At 36.3% G+C, this 25339-nt stretch overlaps 1 protein-coding gene across 4 annotated transcripts in view; it reads left to right on the top strand.

The window, feature by feature from the left end:
- Positions 1-25339, top strand: part of sbno2b (strawberry notch homolog 2b) — a 71521-nt gene that overhangs the window by 16501 nt on the left and 29681 nt on the right. For 3 of the 4 annotated variants that reach the window (XM_066647522.1, XM_066647520.1, XM_066647521.1), the window contains exons 2-4: positions 4440-4621; positions 8616-8695; positions 15716-15812. In XM_066647522.1, the coding sequence (XP_066503619.1) occupies positions 4511-4621; positions 8616-8695; positions 15716-15812 (288 nt within the window). In that variant the 5' untranslated portion in view covers positions 4440-4510. Of the gene's footprint in view, positions 1-4439; positions 4622-8615; positions 8696-15715; positions 15813-24820; positions 24977-25339 lie in introns of those variants that run through there. The other variant, XM_066647523.1, reaches the window with a different exon arrangement.

The following is a 25339-nucleotide window of genomic DNA, read 5'->3' as shown; positions in this document are numbered from 1 at the left end:
CAGGGAAAACACACCAAATTCCTAACAAATAGTAAACCAAGGCAGGGTTTGAACCCACACACCCAGGACCCTGGAGCTGTGTAATAACGACAATTCCTGTAGCAACACTTTGCCACGCTAAATGAAACACAGGACTTTTATATTCTTAAATAGGTTAAATAATAGCACAAACCAAAATAAACTAAGTAATTTTTTAAAGTTTAAAAAATAAGTTATTGAGTTATTCAGAAACATAGTAAAATAGAATTTCCACCTGTGTTACTTTTTAAATGCAATCATCAGATTGCTTGATGAACATGTTGTCAAGGAAGTAAAATAGGTCTGAGCTTTTTCAACATTTAAAATTGGCTGCTAATTTGCATTTGCCTGTGTGTCTAGACGTAACTGTGTTATTTCTGCTGCAGTTTTCTCAGTGTATATCAGAGATGACCATACGTCTTGGTCTGACTGTATTTACTTAGTTGGTTTTCCAGTAAGGATGATGGAGCTTTACAGGAAGAGGTCACTCTGAAGGCCAGTAATGATTGGTAACCTATTGATTGTCCAACAAGAAGGGCCTGGGAAAAAGAGAGGGTGGGGGGTGGCGTTTGTGATGCTTTAACTGCTCCATCCTCTGGCAAGTATCACATGGAAAGAGCCAAATAGACCTCCATATACAGTGTGATGAGAGCTTTAAGGTTTTGTTCTCTTGGTCTTTTTTTAAAACCTTTAATTTAACCAGGCAAGTCATTAAGAACATTTACTTATTTACTATGGCACCTTGGCCGTCTGCACCAAGATGTTCACTGATGGGCAGTTGAGACAAGGTTCTCTCATTGGCTTCTCCTAATAATAATCCTGTCAGTGTTATTACATAATCATTCGTTCACATTTATTTGAGCTGATTGCAATTATTTAATCTGACCACAGCTACTTTCCAGGGTTCTTGACTTCCATAATCATATATTTGTAGATATTGCCATTAACAGAACATGAATGTGATGTAATATTTCCAAGGAGCTGTAACTGTAAACCTGTAAGGATCAGTGGCTAGGAAGCAACTCGTGTGATCTATGTTGGTTTATGCTGTAATAATACATTAATAGTGTAATATTACTGTAATGGATTAGTGTAGTGTACAATAATAGTAAATAAAAAAAAGCTATTAGCAAATAGTACTCCCCAGCCTCCTTTTCCTCAGCACCAGTAAGTAGTCAGAGGTTCTGCTGTTGATATCCATTTTATTTATATATGTTTTTGTTTTTAATGCTAATTTTGTTGTATTGAATAAAAAATTAAAACAATCTAAACTATTAAATTATGACAAGGGTGGGCAATATGACCCTAAAACAATATGACAATATTTCAGGGCATTTTGACGATAATAATATATTTATCTATATATATGTAACAAAACACTGAAATATTTTTTTATTAATTTCAGGAACACTCTAGAGCAACAAAATAAATGTTATATTAATATTATTTATATTACATTAATACAATATTTTATTTGATGTATTTTTATCATATTAAATAAGGTTTTATTTTAGTACAAATGTAACATATTCAAACATTCAGAAGACACAACCAAATTTGCTTACCCTAACTTACCAAGATTCTAACATTGTTTAAAATAAATAATGTGGCATAGAAATCTACCGTAAAACTAAAGTGCAGAAAATGTTCTGTCTGTAAACAGCAAACATTCACAGTAAATAACAAAATACAGAATAGTTGCTATGCTGAGTTAGTGTGGTCTGCTTGGTTTATCAAAATACGTTTTTTTTTATAGCGATATTACACAGCTATAATGGACCATTATTTACCCCATCAATTTTGTGTAAATATGCATAGAACAACAGCATATAAATGGTAAAATATTTCCACAGTTGGTCAGTGTTAACAGTGCCAGTGACATTAAGACATAATTTTATTTTATTAAAAAGAAATAATGAAAGCCACATAAAAGTGTAAACAAAATTAATCTGCCTGTCTACCTGCCTGATTCTTAAATATTTCCTGAAACATTATACACACACACACACAAAATTTATGATTTTTTTTAAATCAATGCATTCTTCAGTAAATTGTATATCAAGGCATTATGCCAAAATGCTTACATTACATAAAATTAATATAACTCTTACTTTAATAATCAGGGTAAATGAATTGCCATCCTGAGACTGAGCTGTTTTTCCACCCCTAACATAAAGGTATACTATATAGTTTAAATATTCCTCAGTGTTTTTGTGGTAAATCTAGTGTCTTGATATGCTGAAATCCCAATTTCTGAAATTCCCTGCTAGTGACAAATGAACAACTGAATTCTGACGTTTGTGTGGATTCCCCTGTAGGGTCCGTACACCGTTCCTTAAAGTATTATATTAATTGACAGAAACAGAGTTCAATATATGAGCTCAACAATGTTTTTTTCTGAAATATACATCTACAACAGCTGAGGATTTATGAGCGATGGCTGTGGCAGTACAATGCCCCGCTCTTCGCTCTCATGCCAAGTGACTTATGTGGGGACCCTAGCATTGGGCTGTTCATTTACATATTACTCATTTACGCATTGCACTCTTTTGCAGCATCAATACTGCAAAGGCTATTCTTGTAATAATGTGTTGTTTTCCTCTAGATTGTGTGTTTATTATTGAAGAGTGTGGGCTGTTTGTCATTTATTTCTCTTTCCTTAAACCCCCCTCTCTTTTTTCTTTATCTCTTGCAGTCTCTCAACCTACTTTCATTTACTCTACAAGGCAGTGTATTACAGCTTTCTGTAAGCACAGTAGCACCACATGTACCACATTATGTACAACAAATTAGCCATGATTCATTTCTTTATGACCACTTTCCTGACATTTTATTAAACAGTTTTGTTTTGGTTGCAAATGCCATGTTTTTTGCTAGGGGCGTCACTAGACCCATTTTACTAGTACACATGTCCCAATAAAATCAAAAAAGTTGCCTTGCCCCACTAAAATCATGGCGAATAAAATTCAGCATGATCCTGGATTGCTGCAGAAGTACATACCACAACACCCACATTCATTGGTAAATATTTATAAGAGCCCATCTAAACCCTTTGTGAGTTGGGATTGCAAAAGGGTGGAACATTTCGATACATTTCCAGTAAATTTCCGTTAACTTTCCATAGGAACTTTAGCTTAGGACCTTTGGGAATTTATGGGAATATGTTGGACAATTTAAAAGAACTATATCATACACTATCATCTATTTATTTATTTATTTATTTGTTTGTTTGTGAACAGCAGACTTGAAGGCATAACCATACAAATAATAACTATGACATGTGTGATGTCAGTTGATGCACGTGGCATTCTTCTGTTGAATAAAATGACAAAGTGTAAAAACTAATGGTCTTCAAAATGTTAAATAAAAAATTAATAAGTATTAATTCTTGATTATAGAAACCAGCTGAGGCAAAAAATATAGGTTGCTAGCCTTGGTAAGCTAACATCTTGCTAGCTTTAGTAAAATAACTTAAATGAAATTGCCCATTTAGCATTTCTGATTTACCAGATATCAAAACAACTGTGAGATTACAACTTGATTTAATAGTTGCTTAAATGTTTTTGTGCTATTACTGTCAATAAAAATATGAACCTCGTCAGAACTTGCCTAAATTTAAGGTAGTCCTTTGGTCCTAAAGTGTGCTTTCAGTAATGGCAAGTGCCAGGTCTCTAGAAACCATTTGGACATATGCTGTACATGTGCTGGAGGAATGAACAGTGCAGTGGGTGTGGTCTCAATAGCCTTTCAGTGTGTAATGTACCATGTACCTGGGGTTGAGTAGGTTTGTTATTCAGCTGTTTTGGTATCATATCTAATTATTCTAGCCAAGATTATGCTTCAGTATATTTTTACCAACTATATGTATGCTTACCATTAGCTTCTAATATTCCCATTTTATTCCCCTTAATTCCCGGTAATGCCCATAATTCCCCATTAAATCCTGGAGTTTTGCAACCCTAATACAGAGCCCAGTACATACCTAAATATCCCTTATTATTAGTGAATTCAGCTACTTTAAAGGGCACCCATTGTGGACACAGAAAATCATTGTCTTGCACTTACAACTTGTATAGTCTCAACAGAGAAGCATGAAATTAAATTAAATGGGAGGTTCTGGAGCAGCTGCTTGTGACTTTTTAAAGTCACCATGTGCTGTGCCAAGTGTTGCCTTGAGGGATGTAGAATTCCACTACATTAGACTTCGGAACGGCAGAGCTGCTTTCTCCTGAGTGATACAGCTTCATCAGATACCTTTGGCATGATTTAGAGTGGCGATCGTGACCCTGAACAATCCACATATGTTCTCATTGCTAAATGCCATTAAATCCTGAGAAATGTTCCAGACTTTCAGTCTTTTCCAGCAAAGTTTTTGAGATTTCCAGCAGTTTATTTTTTGTGTTTATGTTTGTCTTTTTCAGGATATGGGGAACATAAGAGAGTGATTTTTCAAATCTCCGAATACAGCCATCATGCTCCTGTCTCTAACCTGATGCCTTCCCTTTCGGTTTCCACTGCCATGGACGGGCAGAACTATACAGTTCCGGAGGGAATGCAGATGAACCCTGGACTATTCGGACTGGCCTCCTCCTCCTCTCGGGAGGTAAAGTCTTGTATAGATGATGTGACTGCTTACACATCTTGCCTCTTAGTTTCCTTAGAGGTGTTGCAATATTGAGGACTGGGCATGTGCTATACAGAAAGTGCACACCAATTGCACAATAGCCAAAAAACAGCACTTTTCATATCACTTGCTACATCATCTAAAAGTGTGATCTTCAGTGTTAACACAAACACTGGAGTTATGGTTTACATGTATGAGCTTCCTGCCCTCACCTCTGCCTAAACATACAGCCCCAATTCCAATGGAGTTGGGACATTGTGTAAAACAGTGCAGGCCTTGAATACAAAATGAGTGAATATTTACCAAAAAAAACAAGTTTGTCCGTTTGAACATTAAATATTTTGTCTTTGTAGTGTATTCAAGTTAAAAAGGATTTGCAGATCATCATATTCTGTTTTTATTTATGTTTTACACAACGTCCCAACTTCATTGAATTTGGGGTTGTACGCCAATCATTTAAAAATAATTAAATATTTAACAGAGCAGTCAGCCACAGCCTCATTGCCTCAGTTGTTGCTGTCACCCCTACCCCAACACACAAAAGCTTCTTTTCTCTCCTTGTATAATTCAAACCCCCTTTCACACAGACACTGTAATGGCAAAAGGTACTGGAAAGGACAGACAGTTGCCTTTAAAGATGCAATCTGTCATTTTCTCCAATATTCCTTGCTCAGATTATATTTACACTTAGTTTCCTGAACATAAACAGGCTCATTCAGTGGCTAACAGGCATTTTTACATATGGTCTCTTTAATGTGAATTTGTGGGGCATGATAGAATAGGGCAGAGTATTTAAAAAAAAATAATAATAATAATATATATATATAATGGCTTTGTTAGACATATTATATACAGTTTAGTTGCAGAAGCCAGTGTTGTAAGCACTGCATAATGTAGTAAATGGTGAACATCAGACCATTTGTGAAAAAGCCAACGGAAAAATAACTCTGCAGGTTTCCTTCATGTTGCTTCACAGCTCTTCTCATCCAGCCTGTGTGTGTGTGTGTGTGTGTGTGTGTGTGTGTGTGTGTGTGTGTGTGTGTGTGTGTGTGTGTGTGTGTGTGTGTGTGTGTGCATCAGTACATGCACATGAGCTTTTAAAAGTGGCTGTGTTTTTAGGACACACTGTGTATTGTGAAAAGACATGCAATAAGTTTTATGAACATTGTTGCATTAGCATTAGGAATTTCTCCCACTGACCAGTGACCACCCACACAAGATGCAAAAAACAAAATGTGCCCAGTTCATTTATTTATCTGGAAATGCACTCAGTTTGCAGTCTATTAGTTGGAATTACAATGAAATCATAGTGATTTTTTTAATAATGTAATAACCTTGCTAGGCTTAATTGCAATAACATTTCAAGCAAAAACAAAGAGACTACACTAGTTAATGATTTCTCTCACCACTTCAGTCAATGAATATCTGTGCTCTCATCTCTGCAATCAATGCATGTCTGTGGTAGGTGGGTATATGGCCACTGGCCAGATATCTTCTACTCACATGCTTCTTTCAAGAGAATATCTCATTAACATAAGTCATTCAGGTTGGCAATTCTGATATTCTAGGCTAGAATGTTAAAATTCTCACTAGACTTGAAATAACTTATTGCTTAATAGGCTTATCAGTACGCACTGTTTGAATTGCCCGTGTGAAGCATTTTCATTCATTCAGACATTTGTATCAGGCTTATAACATTTACACACTATCTCTAAAATCAAGAGCCATTTAGCTGTAGCCACAACCAAGAGCATAGTTAATGCTGCTGATGCATGTGGGTGATGACATGACGCTGTTGTGGTGTCACAGTCACTCTGACACAGGGCAAACAGCAGTTCCTGCTAAATGTATTGTAAACGCTCTCAAACCATACCGTCATTTGCCGGACTCGTTTCCTTCCATGGTAAAGACAAACATAAATATTGAAGTTATTTTAGTGTACTGCAAGGTTTTGCAATTGCATGAGACATTATAGAAGTGCCACTAGAAACCGAAATTAGGTGAAGCCTTTTTTTTCCACACTTTTTGAGCATTGCTTGTTTTTAGAAGCCATTTTCGGTGCAGTAGGTTAAATTAGAAATGAATAATATGATAAACATGCAAGTAATGTTATTGTGATGAACAAATATGGTTGTGTGAGAATGGCAAACATTTCATAATTACTTAAAAAGCCCTTAAACAGATTGCATGTTTAGTTTTATTGGGGATTTAGTGACATTCAGTGTAGCAGCCACTCAGAGCCAGTCCATGTATGCTTGCTGTTATACTTTGTCAAAGTAAGATTACAGATTCATTCATTCATTCGTTCATTGTCTGTAACCATTTACCAAGTTTAGGGCTGCGGTGGGTCCGGAGCCAACCTGGAATCATTGGGCACAAGGCAGGAACACAACCTGGCAACCCACACACACGCACACACATTCACTCACACACCAACACCTATGGACACTTTTTGAGTCATCAATCCACCTACCAACGTGTGTTTTTAGACTGTGGGAGGAAACCAGAGCAAGATTACAGATTCTTTTTATTATTATAGTATCTATTTCATGTCCAAAACCAGGGTTACTTCATAGGAATCTTTATTACAATGTACAGTGAGTGGAGTGCTATATGCCATAGGCTAACTACAGTGCTAGATTCCTTTGTTGAACACAGAGTTGCGAACAAGCTCTCAGAAAGGAACTTGTTTCTTTAAAGAGGACTTACTGTATAGTGTTTTTTTGGGGAGTTTTTAAAAGTGTCAGTAATTGTGGTGCATTGTGTCTGTTAAAATATTGTGACCTCTGGTGTGTATGCTTGAAAGATTTATTGATTTTACAGCTCTAAGAGTTTGAGGGGCTTACAGGACACATGCAAAAGTGGGGAAAAAATAACCCAAATATATCTAGTCCCTCCATAACTTAACTTTTAATACTGTTGACCAAATTCAACACACAAAATGTAATACACGGTACAGCAGCCTTGTCTCAACCTTTCTTGTAAGGTCTTTCACTTTCTTTATCTTCGTGGGAGAACTTTCAGAATCACTAGAAACCCTATACTATGGACCCATGATTACAGTTTCTATTTTATTGAACTATAAAACTATAAACATATTGCTAGAAACATGAGATGCAACATACACTGTAAAACAAATCACACAAATGGTGCTCCAGGGCACAGACTTGGCAGCAGTTCTTTTGTGCACTGAAACTTTTTACAAAATGTTACCTTTTATAAAACAATTTTGAAATTTTTATGGTAGCTAACAATTGTGTTTTAAATATGTAGGACTGGCAGTATATCAAAGTTACAATTTGAAATAATGCAAATTTTAAATCCCAAGAATTTCAGTTGTATTATGTCCTACATAAAGTAAAGATGTATTTTAAAAGTCCTAAATTAGGAACACAGAAATTATAAACTGGTAGCTGTTAAATGTTCAGCAGAAACGAAGGCAATCCAAATCCCTCAAAGCCAAAGTGAGCAAAGCCAAGAACTGAAAAGAGCAATAATAAATCTGGTAAGTGAAAGCAAAAGAACAGAGTCAAATACAGAAGCAGAGATGAATATCTGATTTGATAACTGTCATACACCAGTGTCAAAGGAATAAGTTTATTTAAAAAAAAAAGTAAATATGAAACAAGAAAATAGGGTCAGACACAAAATACATGTTACAGACAAAAACACTAAGCAAGCTCCTCAAAGGGAAGTAGTGTCCAATGCATTTGCTGGAAATTACATGCTTTGAGCTTAATTTATGGATATATTAATATTTTAACTGCATTTCCAATGTTGCTATGAAAAATCCCAACTAGAAAATTTCCCCAAATTTTTCAGCACTAACTGTCATGCATCCCTCACCCACAGGTTAAACTGCATTGAATTATGTACTGCTGTCTGAAACTTTGACCCTTTATCGTCCCACGGTGATGTTCTTTTCACCTTCCGTCTCACTTCTTTCAACTGAAGAATATGCCTTCTCTTTCAGAAACCAATGTATACCTGCATACCATGGAGTTCTTCACAACAAGTGTACAACCCATTCTGGACTGTGCCATTTGTGAGCCAGTAAGTACTGTCCAATTTCTTGTTAGGTTTGGGCTGAAGTTCAGTGTCACTATTAGCTTTTTCAATGTATTTGGGCATCCTTAATAGATGCTGATTACTTTCTGGCAATATGCACAGCACTGCTGGGTTATTTAGGGAGTGTTACACACCAAAATACTGGAAAGTGCAACAAGGTGTTAGACTTAAATACAAAGATGGATTAGGTCCTTGCACACCATTGCCGTGCAACTGAAACATTTTAAATCCACCATGTGCAAAGATGCAAGTGACTGAAAGCGATACTGCATTGAAAAACAAGAGTGCGTTGCCCAAACCTTCTCACTCGATGAGGCCGGGGAACATTTAAATTCATCACATTTCTAAAGCAGTTGGAGATTGCCAACCCACTTTCATGTTTCACAGAAATTGGTAGAGAGCCTACCACAAAATTTTAATAGCGAAATTCAGATGAAAGCTATAGTCTTGTTTGTGTTAAGCTTCACGTTTCCCAGGCTTTTTGATATAGTTGGTTGTGTGTTATTGACTGCTTTGTAACTTTGGAATAACACCTTTTGAAATCATTTACCTGATATCAGCCAGTGGTCCTTTTCATATTAGTTATATTGTTATATTAGAATTGTTATATTATTAAAATAAATCAAGGACAAAAACAAGTTGTTTAAAACCAATTTCAGTGCTGAATGATTTTGTTTTCTATGGAAAATAAAAGTAGTGTTTAATAGTTATTATAGGGCTGCCACAGTAAATTATATCAGTTTAAATGATGTCAAGATGTCAAGTTTACAAGATAATTCATTAACGAGTAACACTAGGTAAGATTTGGTATTTTTGCTCTTGGGCTCCCCTCACAGTTGCAGAGTGTACTTCACTTTGAAAGCACTGTCCTGGAAGGGTGAGGTGGAGGGAAGTGGGTTGGTATTTCTACTCTCCTCCAAAAGTTACAAAGTGCTGAGCCCAGACTAGCCACAACAGAGGATTTATTCTCCTTTTACAGAACAGTGTAACATCACAGTCATTTTGAAGCTGTAATATTAAAGTAAAAATACTACCTGTTGTTCCATTAAATGATCAGTGCACCTATCCTTGTGCCAACCCACGGGTGGACGGGTGGTGTTTGGGCCACAATTAAGAGAAGACTAACACAATTAATTACTTAAAACTTCTCATGAATGTATTCAGAATAGTATTCTAGTGATTATTTGACATTAACTGTCAGAAACTAGGGACAAATATTTGAAAATGGTTAATATTATATACACATTAAAAGAAAATTTCCCATAGCCTATAGTCTTTTAGTTGCCATTCCTAATAATGAAAGAGTAGTGTAAATTTAAATATGCTTAAAACATTTTTAATATAAATTGTGAGTCATTGCCAGTTCATTTAAAAGCTGTTTCACGTATTTTAAAGCAGACTGCATTTTAGCCAGTGAGGTAAATTTAAAGTAAATTGCCCAAGAAATAACAGCCTCTGGTGAGGATTCAACCAGTCTCAGCACTTAATTAGTGGAGAGTTAAATTGAGGACAGAGAGAAAGCTGCTGTTTTTTGTGCTGTTTACACTCACCATCACCCAACAGAATCTGCTGAATATTTATGGAAGTCACAGAGGCCATCGGAAGTGAACTGACACAACATTTTGAGTGGGCGAACTGGATATGTGTGCATAAAGGTTACTGTGTTCAAGCAAGAAAAATTGCAGTCTCAGTTTTAGGATGAATAGCGATTTGTGGCTGATGCTAGCGTCACTCTCAGTGCAACGTCCTGTCTACCCACGTGCTCTAGTGGAAAAACAAAGTGCCACGTTCAGAATTTGATCAGGTTTTACTGTATGTGCACACGATGGGATGTACACAAAGATACATGAATGGGAATCAAAGGACATTTTGGTGATGGTGACGTTAGTGCAATAAGATATGAATGGAAAAAGTTGGTAGATCTGGGCCATACATGTGGTTTGTGGAGGAATTCAGAGAAGACATTTTGCTTTGACTAATATTTCTAGGTTTTTAGTGTCTAGGTTTAATAAAATAATAAGACAAATCAACATTGCTGTGCATGTCTATGAAAATTCCAGTCATGTATGTCCAATTTCCATCCTTATTTGTGTGATGTGGTATATATATATATATATAACAACAACCAGACAGAATATATATATATATATATATATATATATATATATATTCTGTCTGGTTGTTGTTTACATAACCAGTTGTAAATGTAACAAGAAAAGGTTGTTAAAATTCCAATAAAAAGTCATATTTGTCACATTATTTTTATATGGAGTAGTGGTATCAGCATGATTATTTTTAATACTACTTTAAATATCGCAAATTACAATTACCTCTTTAGTCATAATAGTATTGTGATATTGGATTTAACAGTACTGCTTTTTAGACATATCACAAGAACTGATACTTGAATACTCAGTCGATACCAAAATTCTGAAAACAATACGGTTCTTGTTTCCTGTACTGGAGGTACCGAAGATTTCACAGATATCCCAGACCACACATGGTCACCATAATATGACTACACACTAATAAGCAGAGAACGATAAAACAGGGTTGGAAATGAAGGTTCCAGGTTGGAAATGAAGAGCCCAGAAACAACTCACACAAACATAGCATGCCAGCACTTAGCTTATCTCCTTTAAAACGAGACCAACATTTCTATCCGTCAAACTGTTCATTAGTAATACTCATGTTTGTGTAAAGAGGTGCAAAAGGCTTAAAAAAAAGTACAACAAATTTTTAAAAAATTACTATATGATCCTTCACATAGCTTATGCTCTACCTCAGTCAAGTTTGTAGACCAATCAGCATCCAAATATCAAGTTATGGTGAAGCAACACTAAGGAGGAGGGACAAACACAGACCCAAACTTCAGCAGAGTACATTTGGTTTCAGCGCCTAATGGACCCACGCAGCATGAGAGAAGACCCAAACAGATTTATTTGGCAGTCACAAGCTCAACAAACAATAATCAAGACAGCCTATAGATTTCTTTTACTAGCTGCCTTTCTCCCACTCAGACCATTTAAATACAGGAGGGGTCTGAGGGAGGTTGCCTTGCTCTACAGCCATTCAGGGTGAAGCTCCCACCTTTCAACACGTCTGGTATTTAAAGAGGTAGAGTGTTGGGTTAGAAATGGGTAAACAGAACACAAAAAAAGATTAACTAAATTGCACGTGTTTTTGCTGGAGAAAGACTTTTTAAATAAATGCATTTATGTTGAGATGCATTCGTTTCATTGGTTTATTTATTGGCATGGTATCAAAATTGGTATAGAGAATCATAGAAATTTTGTGTAATTGGTACGGACTTAAATCTTTTGGTATCGTGACATCCCTACTGCTTCTAGGCTATATTAGGCTATTTCTTATCAAAATACTTAACTACAATTTTTAACCATGTTGGCAGCAGCCTGGTTTTTGTCAACAAGCTGGAAGTCATTTTCCTCCCTCTCTCATTGTCATAACGGTAGAGATAAGAGCTGCTTGGGAGCAGAAGCTCAGGGGCTGAGGTTACGCAGGCCAGGGGCAGAGCATTCCGGGAAACACTCGCTATTCCAGAGCGAAGAACAGCGCAACAGCTCACAGAGCAACTGACATTCTGTCAGAGGAATGTAGTTGGTGCTCTGAGCCAAAGCCTGCAGTGGCAAAGCTGGATCAGAAGAGGGGGTTTTCCACTCACATCAAATGTTTACACATAGTATAATGTTCATGTCCTTCAGTAATGCACTACAATATACGCCGCCATTAAACTCCACTCTCTACCAATGCAAATTTTACACAACTACACACATTATTATCCTGAGGGATTTGACCACAAATCAATATCACGATTAATTGGAACATTTTACCTCAATTACAATTAATGAATGATTTTTTTGCCCATAGTTCACTGACAAGACTTGTGCTGTAAATATGCACAAGTATTAAAGCTGGGTATTTTTTCTAATGTTGCTGTGAGCTTGTCACTCTCTCTTTTGTTGAACCGTGCACACTTCATATTTGGTGCTGTGATTGTACTTCAAGTGTTGAAACAAACTGGGAGTAACTTAGGTCGCTGAAGGAGCAAGGTTATTTAGAGCTTTGAAAGTGAGAAGAAGTATTTGGACTGAATCCTGTACTTTATGGGAAGCCAGTGAAGTTGTTGGAGAACGGCTGTGATGTGTTGGTGAGAGCGAGTGCAAGTGAGAAGGCGGGCAGCAGAGATCTGTTATAATTGCTTTTGTAGTATTTGAATGAATCAGTTTATGCTTCACAGAGCGGGTCCCCCATGTTCGTTCTGTTCATTGGTCTGAGAACATCAGCAGCTTCTTTGTTTTGGTTTACAAATTAATATTTTAATTGATTAATATTTTATTTTATTTGTTTTTTGGAATACATTTTTTGGCATCTTTTCAGACTCAAGTAGAAGGATGGACACTATTCATGGATTTTTTTTCTGTTTTGAAGTGAACATTGACATTGTATCCATCTATGACTAATGACTAATAGGCGTCTATTGATTCCTCATACTGTTATTAAAGAGGGCATATAATGAGTATTAGCACATTGATTTGGGGTCTACCAGCCTACAAACTGTGAAACAAGAAAACCCAGTCAGATTTCTGTGGTTTGTATGAAAACAAAGGATAAAACGAGTGGTTGTCATTTCGTGTTGAACCTTATTTAGAGTGCAGAGATTTGAGAAATGCTTTCTTTTAAATCTTTAAAAAAAAAATTGTAAGTTTTTAAACAGTTTTTTTTTTTTTGGGGGGGGGGTGTATTTGGGGGGTTTTGCTGCTGTAATGTACCTGGATTTTTTTTTTGCTAATATTTTATCTTTTAGTTTTAATTTCAAGAGTAGAGATAAGTTTCTTAATAACAGTCTGATTACTCACGCTGTGTATTTTGGTGTGTGTGTGTGTGTAAGAATAAGAGAGAGAGACTGTGTGTGTGTGTGTGTGTGTGTGTGTGTGTTGTCAAAGAGAAACTAAGCCCACTGTAGTGGTTCATGTCTTGAAATCACTCATTCTGAGGAGAGCTTTATGGTGTGAAATTTCAGCTCTTTTTGTTGTATATTCACTTCTTGTTGTTTTTATTAATGGCTGATGAGGACTACAATAGAAGTGCAACACTAAGAATAAGACTTCCTTAAATATAAGGTGGTAATTTCCCAATTGGGAGTGGCTGAAAAAAGAGAACCGAAAGTGAGTGCCACATGACGCCAGCATGACTGAATAGGTAGTGAAATAGTGTACGTCACATGCTGAAAGGAACTGGTGTCCTGAGGAAATCTCACTAGGTTAAAAGATAATATCACCTAGATTTTTAGGTAAGGAATTGTTTTTAATCATCTCCTTCCTTGTTAACTTGACCAAATCAGATTTCTACCCATTACATGCCTTTGTTTCTATGGTTATTTTCTTTCAACAGCAAATACTGTTATAAGTAAATGCAATGATGGTTCAGAGAGGTTCAGTCTTTAAATGCATAGAGAACATAATACAAATGGCACTATAAACATCTTTTCTTTTATCAATACATTTTTTATATATTTATTTATTACATACGTTTAAAAACTGACAAAAACTTTTACCATTTGAATTTTGATGGGTAGTTAAATGCAAAATATTTTGGTGAGTTAGACCCAACAAAAAAACAGATAAAGAAGAAATGCAGGTTAGGTGCCTAACTTGTAGCTTACTCACTCATTTACATACATACTCACTCTTGTTTAGGAATGGCTAAGATTGTGTCATTCAGTGTATTTTTCATCATAAACACATCCTTGTTTATAACATTATAGTTTGTTTATTACTAAAATATACTATTTGTTATTGTTATAAAAATTTAAGATGTATATAGAATAATGTTCTCTCATTTGGGGAAAGGTAGCACACAGTAAATATACATCTAGCAACACTTATAGCTGTTATGTTATGGCTTTTTCTTAGAAACTAAAATTAACAAAACATGGATGCATGATTTGGAATAAATAAAAATATGAATAAGTTATTAAAAATATGGTTTATTTAAAAAACAAGCAATTGATTTACACTGATGAAGCAACTTAATTAGGGATTAATTAGTAGTTAGTTTCAAAGATGCCCTTAGCTTCCTTATGTCATTATAAAGCCATATTTAGAAATTTTAACATGGGGGAGTTGTAAGGATGGAGTAGCTTTTTTTTGGATGTCACTGTAAAAGAAGAAACCCATGACAACAGGATTTCATGAGTGTGTTTGATGCTGTTACTTACAAACTGTGAATATGAACGGAAATAGAATGCTTAATATTTTAACATTGTGTGCAAATATCTATAATCACAAATCTAAATTAATTTTATGTTTGACAAATACATACCTTTGTTATCATCTGTTGACATACCCATATCAAATTTCTGCTATTCCGTATTCTGTATATTATCTTTGTATATCTTCAGTTACAAATGCCCAATATAATCACTATAAAAATGATATTCGTGTTTAATATTTTGACTTTGCTTTGCAAGTATGGAAATTTCCACTCTTCCCTATTTGACACTCCTGCTTTCTCTATTATTGTGCCTAATCAGGTTTCTCTTTTGCTATTATAGTCCAAACAGTCATATTGGTCATTTGTCAGAAGGCACAGTGGCTTGTAAACTGGGTAGCTTCACTTTAAAATATGATTATTTATTAAGTAAAAACTTCTTCACCTAGCCTATCTATATTTAATATTATCTATACCTAATATTTATTATTATGAGGTTGTAAGTACTGATTTAATAAGATAATTCAACATATTTCTAAACAGTTTGACCTGCTTTAATCAACTGTATCTAGAGAAAATTGTTTATTCTGTTGGCAAGGTACCTACTAATGGAATATTGGCATAAACTTTGAGTGTATTTATTGCTATATGTTTTAGGTTTTAAGATCAAAACCAAAAAAAAACCGCTTCAAATCAATAAAAACACTTTGAAATTGGTTGAATAATCTATAATAAAGATATGTTTTCAGCTGATATCTTTATTTTGTCTCCCAGGCAACTCCAATCTAACGGCTCTTCGGAGATGCACATGGATGTTTTCAGCCCTTCCTCTTTACCTGAACTGGACTTCTTGAACAGTGACTTCTCTCAGGTAATCACTGATTGTTTACTTTAGTAGGAGTGTTCGGTCTGGGCTGCTGAATAGCCTGGTGGCTTTGATCCCTCTCAGATGTTTGTGTACATGTGATTAGGGTCTTACCTGTCTAGACCCTAGGGCACTGCTCCTCTTGCAAAGGCTTGTTGTTAATAAGACACCATAATTATATGGAGCTACTCTCTTGCCTTTTTTTTTTTTAATAAAAGTTGAACATAGCTACTGTTTGAGGGGGTTTATTTATTTATTTATTTTTTAGAGCAACATGGCCATGCACCTATTTTTAATGTTTTGCTGGAAGAATCAACTGAATGTTGTACCACAGACTAGCAATTTTTTTTATCAGCATAAAGAAATTAGCGCCACTGAAATGTCAAAATCTCTTTTGCTTTCTGTTTCTTTTTGTATAGAAATATCTCTATGACTGTGTACTCTGTTTTCATTTGATAATCAGAGCCTAGCCTCTTCTGTATATTTCTTTTCAATATCTCCCATTAGTTTCATGTCATTCACATGAAAACGGAACTTCATTTTGTGGATCTGTTTTGCATTTTATTCACTGTTCAGGGGCCTAGAACTAGACAATGGTTAAAATATCATCACAATATAAAAATGGGTATTATTCTTTCATTTATTCAATTCAGAAAACTGAAATGGCAGCAAAAGCTAACTAGACTTGAAACATCAATTTTAAGATTTAACAAGACTGTTACACTTCTAGATTCTTAAATGGCCTGAGAAATGCATGCCACCAACCTTGGGCTAAAACAATTATCATCAAGCTCTATGATATGTATGCAGTTTACCGGAACAATACAAAAGAGTGTTATGACTAGCATGCAACATGTGGGCAGGTGTATATGCTTGGAATGACGAGGAAAGGTAAGAAGGTGTCAGTCCTATTGCGCATCTAAAATTAGAAGTACAATCATTTTAAGTTATGCATAATTGAATTGGAATCAAATGAGGGTGACAAAGAATGGTAGTGTTGGGTTCCCAGGCTATGGAGTCAACACCTTGGCTCCATTTAAACTCACAATCTGGCTAACAGGTTAGATGTATATTCATATATAAAAAAGATTAAAGATCCTAAGATATCCTGGGGACCCCTTGTAAGGGGGAGCAGTAGCTGAGTGGGTAAAGAAACTTCTTCAGACCTGTCTTTGCATTGTTGCCTTAGACTGTTGTTTTTAGAAATGTTACTACAGTTTTTTCACTAGTAGTAGCTGCTGAGAATTAGAAAACTCATGGTAGAAAGTTAAACAGAAACAAAGCATGTACAGCATTTACTCTGAATATCTGTTTGCAGAAACCTACTCATTCAGTATTTTTTCTGAAATCACATGTATTAAAAGAGATTTTGTGCACTATTTACTGCAGTAACAGCTTTTCATTTCTTTTTTCTTCAGCCACAAAAGCAATAGCGAAAACAGATACTGATATTATGCTTAGGAGCTTGATATCCCTCTAGCAGGAACTTGGCAATAGACATTAAGAGCAGCTCCAGATTGTCCCTTTCAAATGGGGGACGCTTTTCTATGGAGACTATACAATCTGTGTGTGCTACAGCTGACCAATCCGGCTAGAGATGTTTGGTGCATACTAGAGTTTATGTAATATGAATGCTCTGAAAACACAGGTTTTCTTTTCCTTACATCTGTGTGATGCCCTGCATAAAGCCAGAACACTCCAAACTAACAAACCTGAACAATACCTGTGATAGCGCTGTGTGATTATTGGGAATCTCAGTAATTTTCATAAAGTTCTTGAATCTTCTGCTCAATGAACAGCACTCTAGAATAAGAATGTTTTTTGTTTTTTTCCATCACAGTGCTTTAAAACAATTTATTTAAAACACACTGCTCTGGAATACTCTCCTTTAATTACTGTCACTATATTTTTATTCACAAGTTCACAGACGATATTAGATGAATGATGTTTGTTCAGTTGGTGTGCTCTCGCCTTTAGAGGCTTGGTGAAAGACCCCTTAAAAGAGCCATCAATGCAAATTAATTCTTCTTTTTTAATGCATTCCCATCCATTAAATTTCATATATAAATCACTATGTAAGAAGCAGTTTAGCCTTTAATATGGGCCTGAAATAAGGATATTTGGTCCCAGAATGAAATGACAGGCCTTAAAAAAACCAATATAAAAATGTAATCCACTTGTGTATGTAGTGTTGCTACAAACCCCAGTGTGATTACCCAGAACTTCTGGAAGCTATGCATTGGCTTCCAGCACTGGAATGATAAATATAATGCTATATTTATGCATTGTGCTTTTATGAATGTGTCTATGTTGTGAGGAATCTCACTGGAGATAAGCAACTAGCTGCTTAAACATAGCTCCAAACTGCTTTACAGTGAAGATATTAGTCAGGAAAATAATGAGAAATCAATGTTTGGGGCATACCCAGAACTGCCCTATGAGTACATTTAACAAGCTCAAATGCATGTGCTTTATGAATGTGTAAGTTTCCATTTATAACAAGTATTCAGTAGCTAAAAGATCCACACACATTCACTTGAGGGAGTCAAGTAGTGTGCCCTTGAGGGAGATAATACTCAGTACTCAGTCAGTCAGTAGTCAGGATTGACCCATGACTAATACTGACCACATTGTCCTACAGTAACATCACACAGTCTAACCAGTCATCTTTCTCACAAGACAGTCAGACATCCGTAAACACATAGTAGACCAGTATGGCATTTGACATGTATGCAATCCAAGTTGCATGTTGCAAGGTCAGATTTACAAATATTCCCACTTCTCAGAAGGATCAGTGGGAGATATTTGTCTGGTCAGTGTGCTGTAGTTTGTGAATTTGTTCAGAGGTGTGATGTAATGTTTTTCATTTGCTCTGTTTACAGCTCTTGTTAATACGAAGCCCAGGACTTCCTCATATTGTTTAGGGACAGAGGTGTTGTTGTGTACAGGATGTTCATCTGTAGAATCAAAATCAAGAAAACCAAAGTGCTATTCTGCTCAAGCAGAAGCAATCTGATAGAGATGTTTTTGTAGCTGTTTGCTTCAGTTCATTTCAATAACAAAAATATTTTGTTCAGTTTTTATTACTCCTAATTATGATGTATGCATTTGTTGTCCCTTTATACTTAGTAAGGTCAGGTAATCAATTTGTCAATAATGAGAGTCGCTAGTCATGCAAAAAGCCTTTAAACTAGATTTAGGGACATTTCTTTAGGATTTGCAGCCATTTAGTCAAGAGAGTTAGTGAGGTCATGTGATGATGTTGGATGATTAGTTTTGGATCACAAACACGACTAGAATTCTTCTGAAAGGTACTGGTACTTAATGGGCAGTATCCACTTTTTCAAAGCGTCATACAGCTTCAACATAATAATATAATATTCTTGGGGGTGGGTGGCTTAATTTTAAATCAGTCATTCAATAGACAGTCTGACAACTATTCAGTGCAGCTTATACTCTTACTGATTGATGCGTTACAGAAATGTGTTCATGATAAAAAACTTGGAGGCTCCGTCCACACAGATCTGAATATTTCTAAAAGCGAAAGTCTCCAGTCCACACCAAAACTGAAAAACACTGTTCAATTTGGAGATTTTGCAAAACTCAGCTGACAGTGGCATCATGTTTACAGCAAAAACATATCTTTTTGGAAACGGTGACGACACACAGTGTGTCTCTGTCTTCAATCCAATAGCTTCTTATATCCTAAATTGAATAAGTCACAAAACTACAGTGTACCCATACAGAGAGCACTAATTTCAGATTCCCACATATGATATAAACAAAATATTAGAAATTATTCATTAGTTAATTACCTGGACATAATCAAAATGTATTCTCTGCATGTGCTCGTTTCAGTTTCCTTGCAGTCTGAAGCAAATTATTGAGCAAGCTTAACTGCAACTAAAGCACAACTCAGCTAGAAGTCCTCTGGAAAGGGAGTTGTTTCCCCTCATACCCATTAACATAATCCTGTTCTTATGGAATATATAGTTTACTAGTGGCTAGCTGAACAGAAAAAGTATTCAACCTACCTGAATTAGAATGCAATGAGAACGTGAAACCACAGAGAAACCACAAAGTAATGCAATACGCATAGACCTCAAACGTGTGCAGGCAACAAACGCACACACACACACAACATATACACACATTCATTTATTCACACATTTTTTTTTGTGAAACATGTCTTTGCACCACCTACCCTTTGACAGGCTTTTGATGATTTCATTTCTTAATTGTTAACCCCTGGGTGTGAGCAGCTTTTTGTGTTTATTCATATGCAGAATGAGATTACACAAAGTGAAAAAAAGAATTTCAGAGGAACCTTACAGTTGCTTAGATTAGCGTAGGCTAAGTCAGCGTAGGCCATACTTCTGTGGAACCCTTTTGAACTGAATATACTTCACCTATGAGAAATATATATATTTTTTTTTTCTTCTCAAGGTTGTGAATGAGCAGGTGTGAAATTAGTCAAGGTCAGCTCTCCAAAGTCTTTCTCAATTTAAGTGGCCTTTTTATATGCCTTTGCCTTTTGATTCCTCCAAGCAATAGAATTCAAATATGTATGGTTAATGACATTGATGGCTTTGCTCAATTTCTGGTCAGTACACAACGTGAAGGGAGGTTAACTGAAAGTACTGTAGGCCTGCAGCAGTTGAATCATCCTTCCTGATATCCTATTAGGACCAAATGACTACATATTCATGTGGGTTCCCAACTATGACACCATTGAAGACGCCAATCTGTCTCCAGGGCTAGCAGTCATAGGCTACGTATTGGGTTATCAGAACTGCAGCTGAGCTGCAGAACTCCAAATAGTCATCTATTTCATAAATGTTTTACACAATCTCCTCTTGTTTCTCAGTTCTAGGTTTTGTACTGTGCAGTCAGGGATCACCTTACATTTACTACATTTTCATATTAGATTATCTTTAAGTGCATCATTTATTTTAGGTGATAATTCTAAGCTGATCCACCCATACAATAAGAGATAAGTCAACGAAAATAAACGTATCATCCAATTTCAGACTGTAGTCCCATCTGATGCTCTTCATAATTGCCCCCACCACCTTCTCCCTGTTCTTCAATGCTCAGGACCAACACAGAGCAGGCATTATTTGGGTACTAGATTGTTCTCAGCACTGCAGTGATTCTGACGTGGTGGTGGTGTGTTAGTATGTATGGTGCTTGTACAAGTGGAGCAGACATAGCAGTGCTGCTGGAGTTTTTAAATCAATGTGTGCACTCACTGTCCACTATTAGACACACCTACCACCTTGGAGATGTAAAGTCGGGGATCTGTGGCTGCACTGTTTGTGTTGGTCATTCTCTTGTACTTCATCAGTGGTCAATGGACAGTATGTTTAATTGGTGCACTATTTTCACTCCAGCGGTGACACTGAGGGTTTTAAAAACTCCAGCAGCACTGCTGGGTTGGATCTATTCGTATCAAAGCGACAAACACTAACATCTCCACCACCATGTCAGAGTCACTGCAGCACTAAGAATGATCTATCTCCCAAATAACACCTGCTCTGTGGTGGCCTTATGAGGGTCCTGGCCATTTAAGAACAGGGTGACAGTGTGCAAAGCATGCAGAGCAACAGTCTGTAATTTTAGGCAGCCATAAGGTGGTAGTCATAATTTTAGGAATGATCAGTATTTGTAGGGAAAAAAAACTGAAATTGTTTACAACAGAAAATGAGACTCCTAATCAAAAGTGTCTCCATCATAAAACAGAACAGAAAAGAAACAGAAAGAAAATCAAGCTACTCTGTTTATATCTGAAAACATACACAGTCCATCCTTCCACTGTGAGAAGAATTCAGTATTATGCACATTCTGAAAGAATGTATAGATAGCAAGAAGTTGTTATTGTGGAAATGAGACAGACAAACAGGAAGAAAAAACAGAATATTAGACAAAGACAATACTAGTGTTTTCAGGGTTTTTTTACGTGTATATATATATATATATATATATATATATATATATATATATATATATATATATATATATATATATATATATATATATATATATATATATGTTTAAAGAAACACTAGGTAGTATTTTACTTTAAAATTACAATAATTTAATTCATTTAAAATCATTGTGATGCTTCACTGTCCTTTAATAGGAGGAACAGAGCCTCTGATATTGCTACTCCAAGTTCAACACTGCAGAAACTTCACTATGTATCTTTCAGATGCAAAAGTGAATTACACTCTGCAACTGTAGGGGGTGCTCATGAGCAAAAATCCCTAATCTTATCTAGTGTTCCTTTTAATACACATTTAAAACACAAGGTAAAATTTTAATTGCACAAATTCTTTAATGCCATTAATGCATTTTATACGTTGTCTCTGTGAACCATGCATAATTATTGTCCACATCCATTTTTTTCCATTTCTGCAGCAGCTATATCGTGTATATATTAGGGAATCTCTGCATTTTCTCACCATACTGCATTGTGTCACTTGAATTTTGCTTCTTGCTTGTCATGCAGGTGATTCTCTAATGTTGTATAAACAAAGTAAACTGTCTGGTGTACACAAACCCAAACCTAATGAGGTATGGTTCCCTAAGCACATTGCACAGTCAATGTGTTTTCTTCATAACAAGTGTTATTCGACCAGCATTCTAGTAAATATCCATTACTAACATTTCCTGTTAGTCTTGGACGCTTTTTCCCAGAAGGAAGTTTTAGGTTTCTGCTGTGTTCTTGGTACATGTTTGAAGAGTTGTACACAGATATCCCTAAGAATAATTCTACAGGAAAACAAAGAGTACAGTTTTCCTGAATGGACTGTCTTTGTTGCCGTACAGGGGAGCATCTCTATTCTGCTACATCAAACATGATGCAGGCTGAAAATATACCGAAGGAATATGAAAGGAATGACTCCATTCTGATGAAGCTTATTGAACTAAATGCATTTGTGTGTGTGTGTGTGTGTGTGTGTGTGTGTGTGTGTGTGTGTGTGTGTGTGTGTGTGTGTGTTTTAAGGTCAAATATTAGCAAATAAAACAAAGGTGATTAATTGTGAGTGACTACACAAAACATGATGATTAATCAAAATCAAACAATGAATTAATGTGTATTTATATTAATTATTAAATTTATATTATGTTGGTTTATATTAGCCCTAAACTTTACCCATAACCTAAGCCTAACCCCAACATGGTTAAAATACTTTTAAATGATCTTTATCTTACTTAAAAACAGAAGCCAGTATGAAAATTATGAACTGAAATATAATATTGTATTTATGAATTATTAATACACATTATATTTATGCTGAATAACTAGGTTGATGTTAAGTACGCTCGTGTGAATTCCAGAAATAAATCCTACAGTGGTCAATAATGTGTATCTTCATCTTAGTCTTAATTATGCATATATGTAGTTTGTACAGTGTGTTTATAAATGAGAACACAAATGTTATATTGAAAGTCTTTCACTGTCAGTGTGCCATAATAAACAGTGTTAGCTGAAAATATTAAAAGAGAAGTGTAGTACATGCGGATGCCATTTTTAGTGTGCACCAGCTGTTATATTAAAGAAACACTAGGTAGTATTTTTACCTTAAAATTACAGCTTCAAAACCACTGTGATGATTCACTGACCTGTAATAGGAAGAATACAGCCTCTGTCTGTTGATAATCCAGGCTCAGCTCTGCAGAATATGCATTATGTAACTTTGGGAGAAGCACAGGGAACCAACCCTTCGCTCTCCATTGATATTAGGACAGTGCTGTAAAAGTGGAATACTCTCTGCAACTGTAGAGGGAGCCCAAGAAAAAAAATACCAAATCTTACCTAGTGTTTCATTGAACAAATCCCATTATGGATGGCTAGTTTATGAGTTATTACTTCATTTTTACTCCTCTATGAGAAGCCAAATAGGGAGGATTTTACAGCTTGTAAGACATTATTTTGTCATTCCTTTTGTTATTGGAAATGTATTATTGCAGTGAGGGGAAATAATACTGTTGTTTTTTTTCCCGTTCTTTTCTTTATCTTGAGGCATGTTGTTGTAGTCAGAAGTGTGCTTTTTTTGGGCCTGAATATAAGCACATAAATCAGTGCTTTGATCGTGAGAGAACATCCAGAAACAATCATAACATTCTGTGTCGTGCCCGGCCAGCTTTAGTCCTCCGTCTGCTGTCTCCCATGCAAGTCACATGAAATCGTTTCTCTGCCACCCGAGCTGCGTAAAGCTAATTGTCTCTCTGGTTCTTTCACCCCCTCCATTCATAAGTGATGAATGAAAACGTCGCGGCTCAACACAAAAGGGCAGCGACTGGAATAATGCGCTGGGCAAGGAACCACTGGCCTAAAGAGAATAATCATTAAATAACGATCCACCAGCATTAAACAGAGGCCCTCAAGCCGCCACAGTGCTCTAGAGAACCTGCACGCTGCGCTGTTTACACTACAAATGCGGTTGAGTTACACCATGTACAGTAAAGAGGGCCTGACTGCCAGTAACTCTAGTCACTTACCAACAAAAGCATCATTTCCTGAAAGCTCCTCCCCTCCTCCCCCTCTCGCCTCCCCTCCCCTCCCCTCCCTACCACCTTCTGCACTGAGGAACTAAACCACAATCAATATGACTGAAAATGCTAGGCAAATACCTGTCACTCCTCTTTTAGTAAAAGAGGAGAAAGTTTAGGAGGACTTAAAGCAGTAGGAAGGGCAAAGACTTCTCCCACACAAGCCTAGGTCCTACCTGTTGTGTTTGTGTGTGCGTGTGTGTGTGAGTTTGTGGGTGTATGCATGTCTGTGTGCTTTGAGTATGTGTGTGTATGCTTGTGTACGAGAAAGACTCTTTTTAGAGCCGAGCTGTGGAACTGCGCTGTTGGCCGACCTTTCTCTGTCTCTTTCTTTCTTCCCTTTCTCTCTCCCTTTATTTTCTCGTGCCCTCTCACTTTTTTTCTCTGTTTCTCTCCCTCTCTTTACTCTGTGCTTGTTTTTGTTGCTTCACCCTCACTCCTCTGGAATGCCACAGCCGTGAAGTTGCCGGCGTTTTTCTCTCCAGCTCATGGATGGATCCCTTGTTTTCGGGAGGTGAACAGCAGTGAGTTCCTGGAGAAGCGCTGGACTCATGTCGCTCATGCAGTTTTGGACTAAGTTTTATGCAGACCTGGGACGTCCACTGCCCAAGGTAGATGTCCAGTTCTGTTTGTTGTTTTTTTTTTTGTTTTTTTGTTTTTTCTCTCTTTTTTCCCCAACTTAACTTGGCCGGATTCGGTTCCCGGTCTCCAGCAAAGTCTTTGTGTGCTTACACGACTGAATATAGACTTTTCAAGGTTCAGATGTCCATGTAAATAGCTTGTACTGACAGTTGGTAAATGAGCATGTTGCTTTTTTGGGTCATATTCCCATGTTGTTCAAGGAAGTGACTGGCAACATGCCGGCTGCTGTAGTTTATCTCCAGGTGTTTTTCTCACTCTTATTTCCTTGACAGGTTATAAGATGCATACTTCCTTGTCAACAAGTTCTTGCATTAACCATGCATTTGTCAGTC

This window comes from Hoplias malabaricus, chromosome 16 (genome assembly GCF_029633855.1).
Source record: "Hoplias malabaricus isolate fHopMal1 chromosome 16, fHopMal1.hap1, whole genome shotgun sequence".
Taxonomy (NCBI): Eukaryota; Metazoa; Chordata; class Actinopteri; order Characiformes; family Erythrinidae; genus Hoplias; species Hoplias malabaricus.
This window is presented reverse-complemented; position numbering and strand designations above follow the sequence as displayed.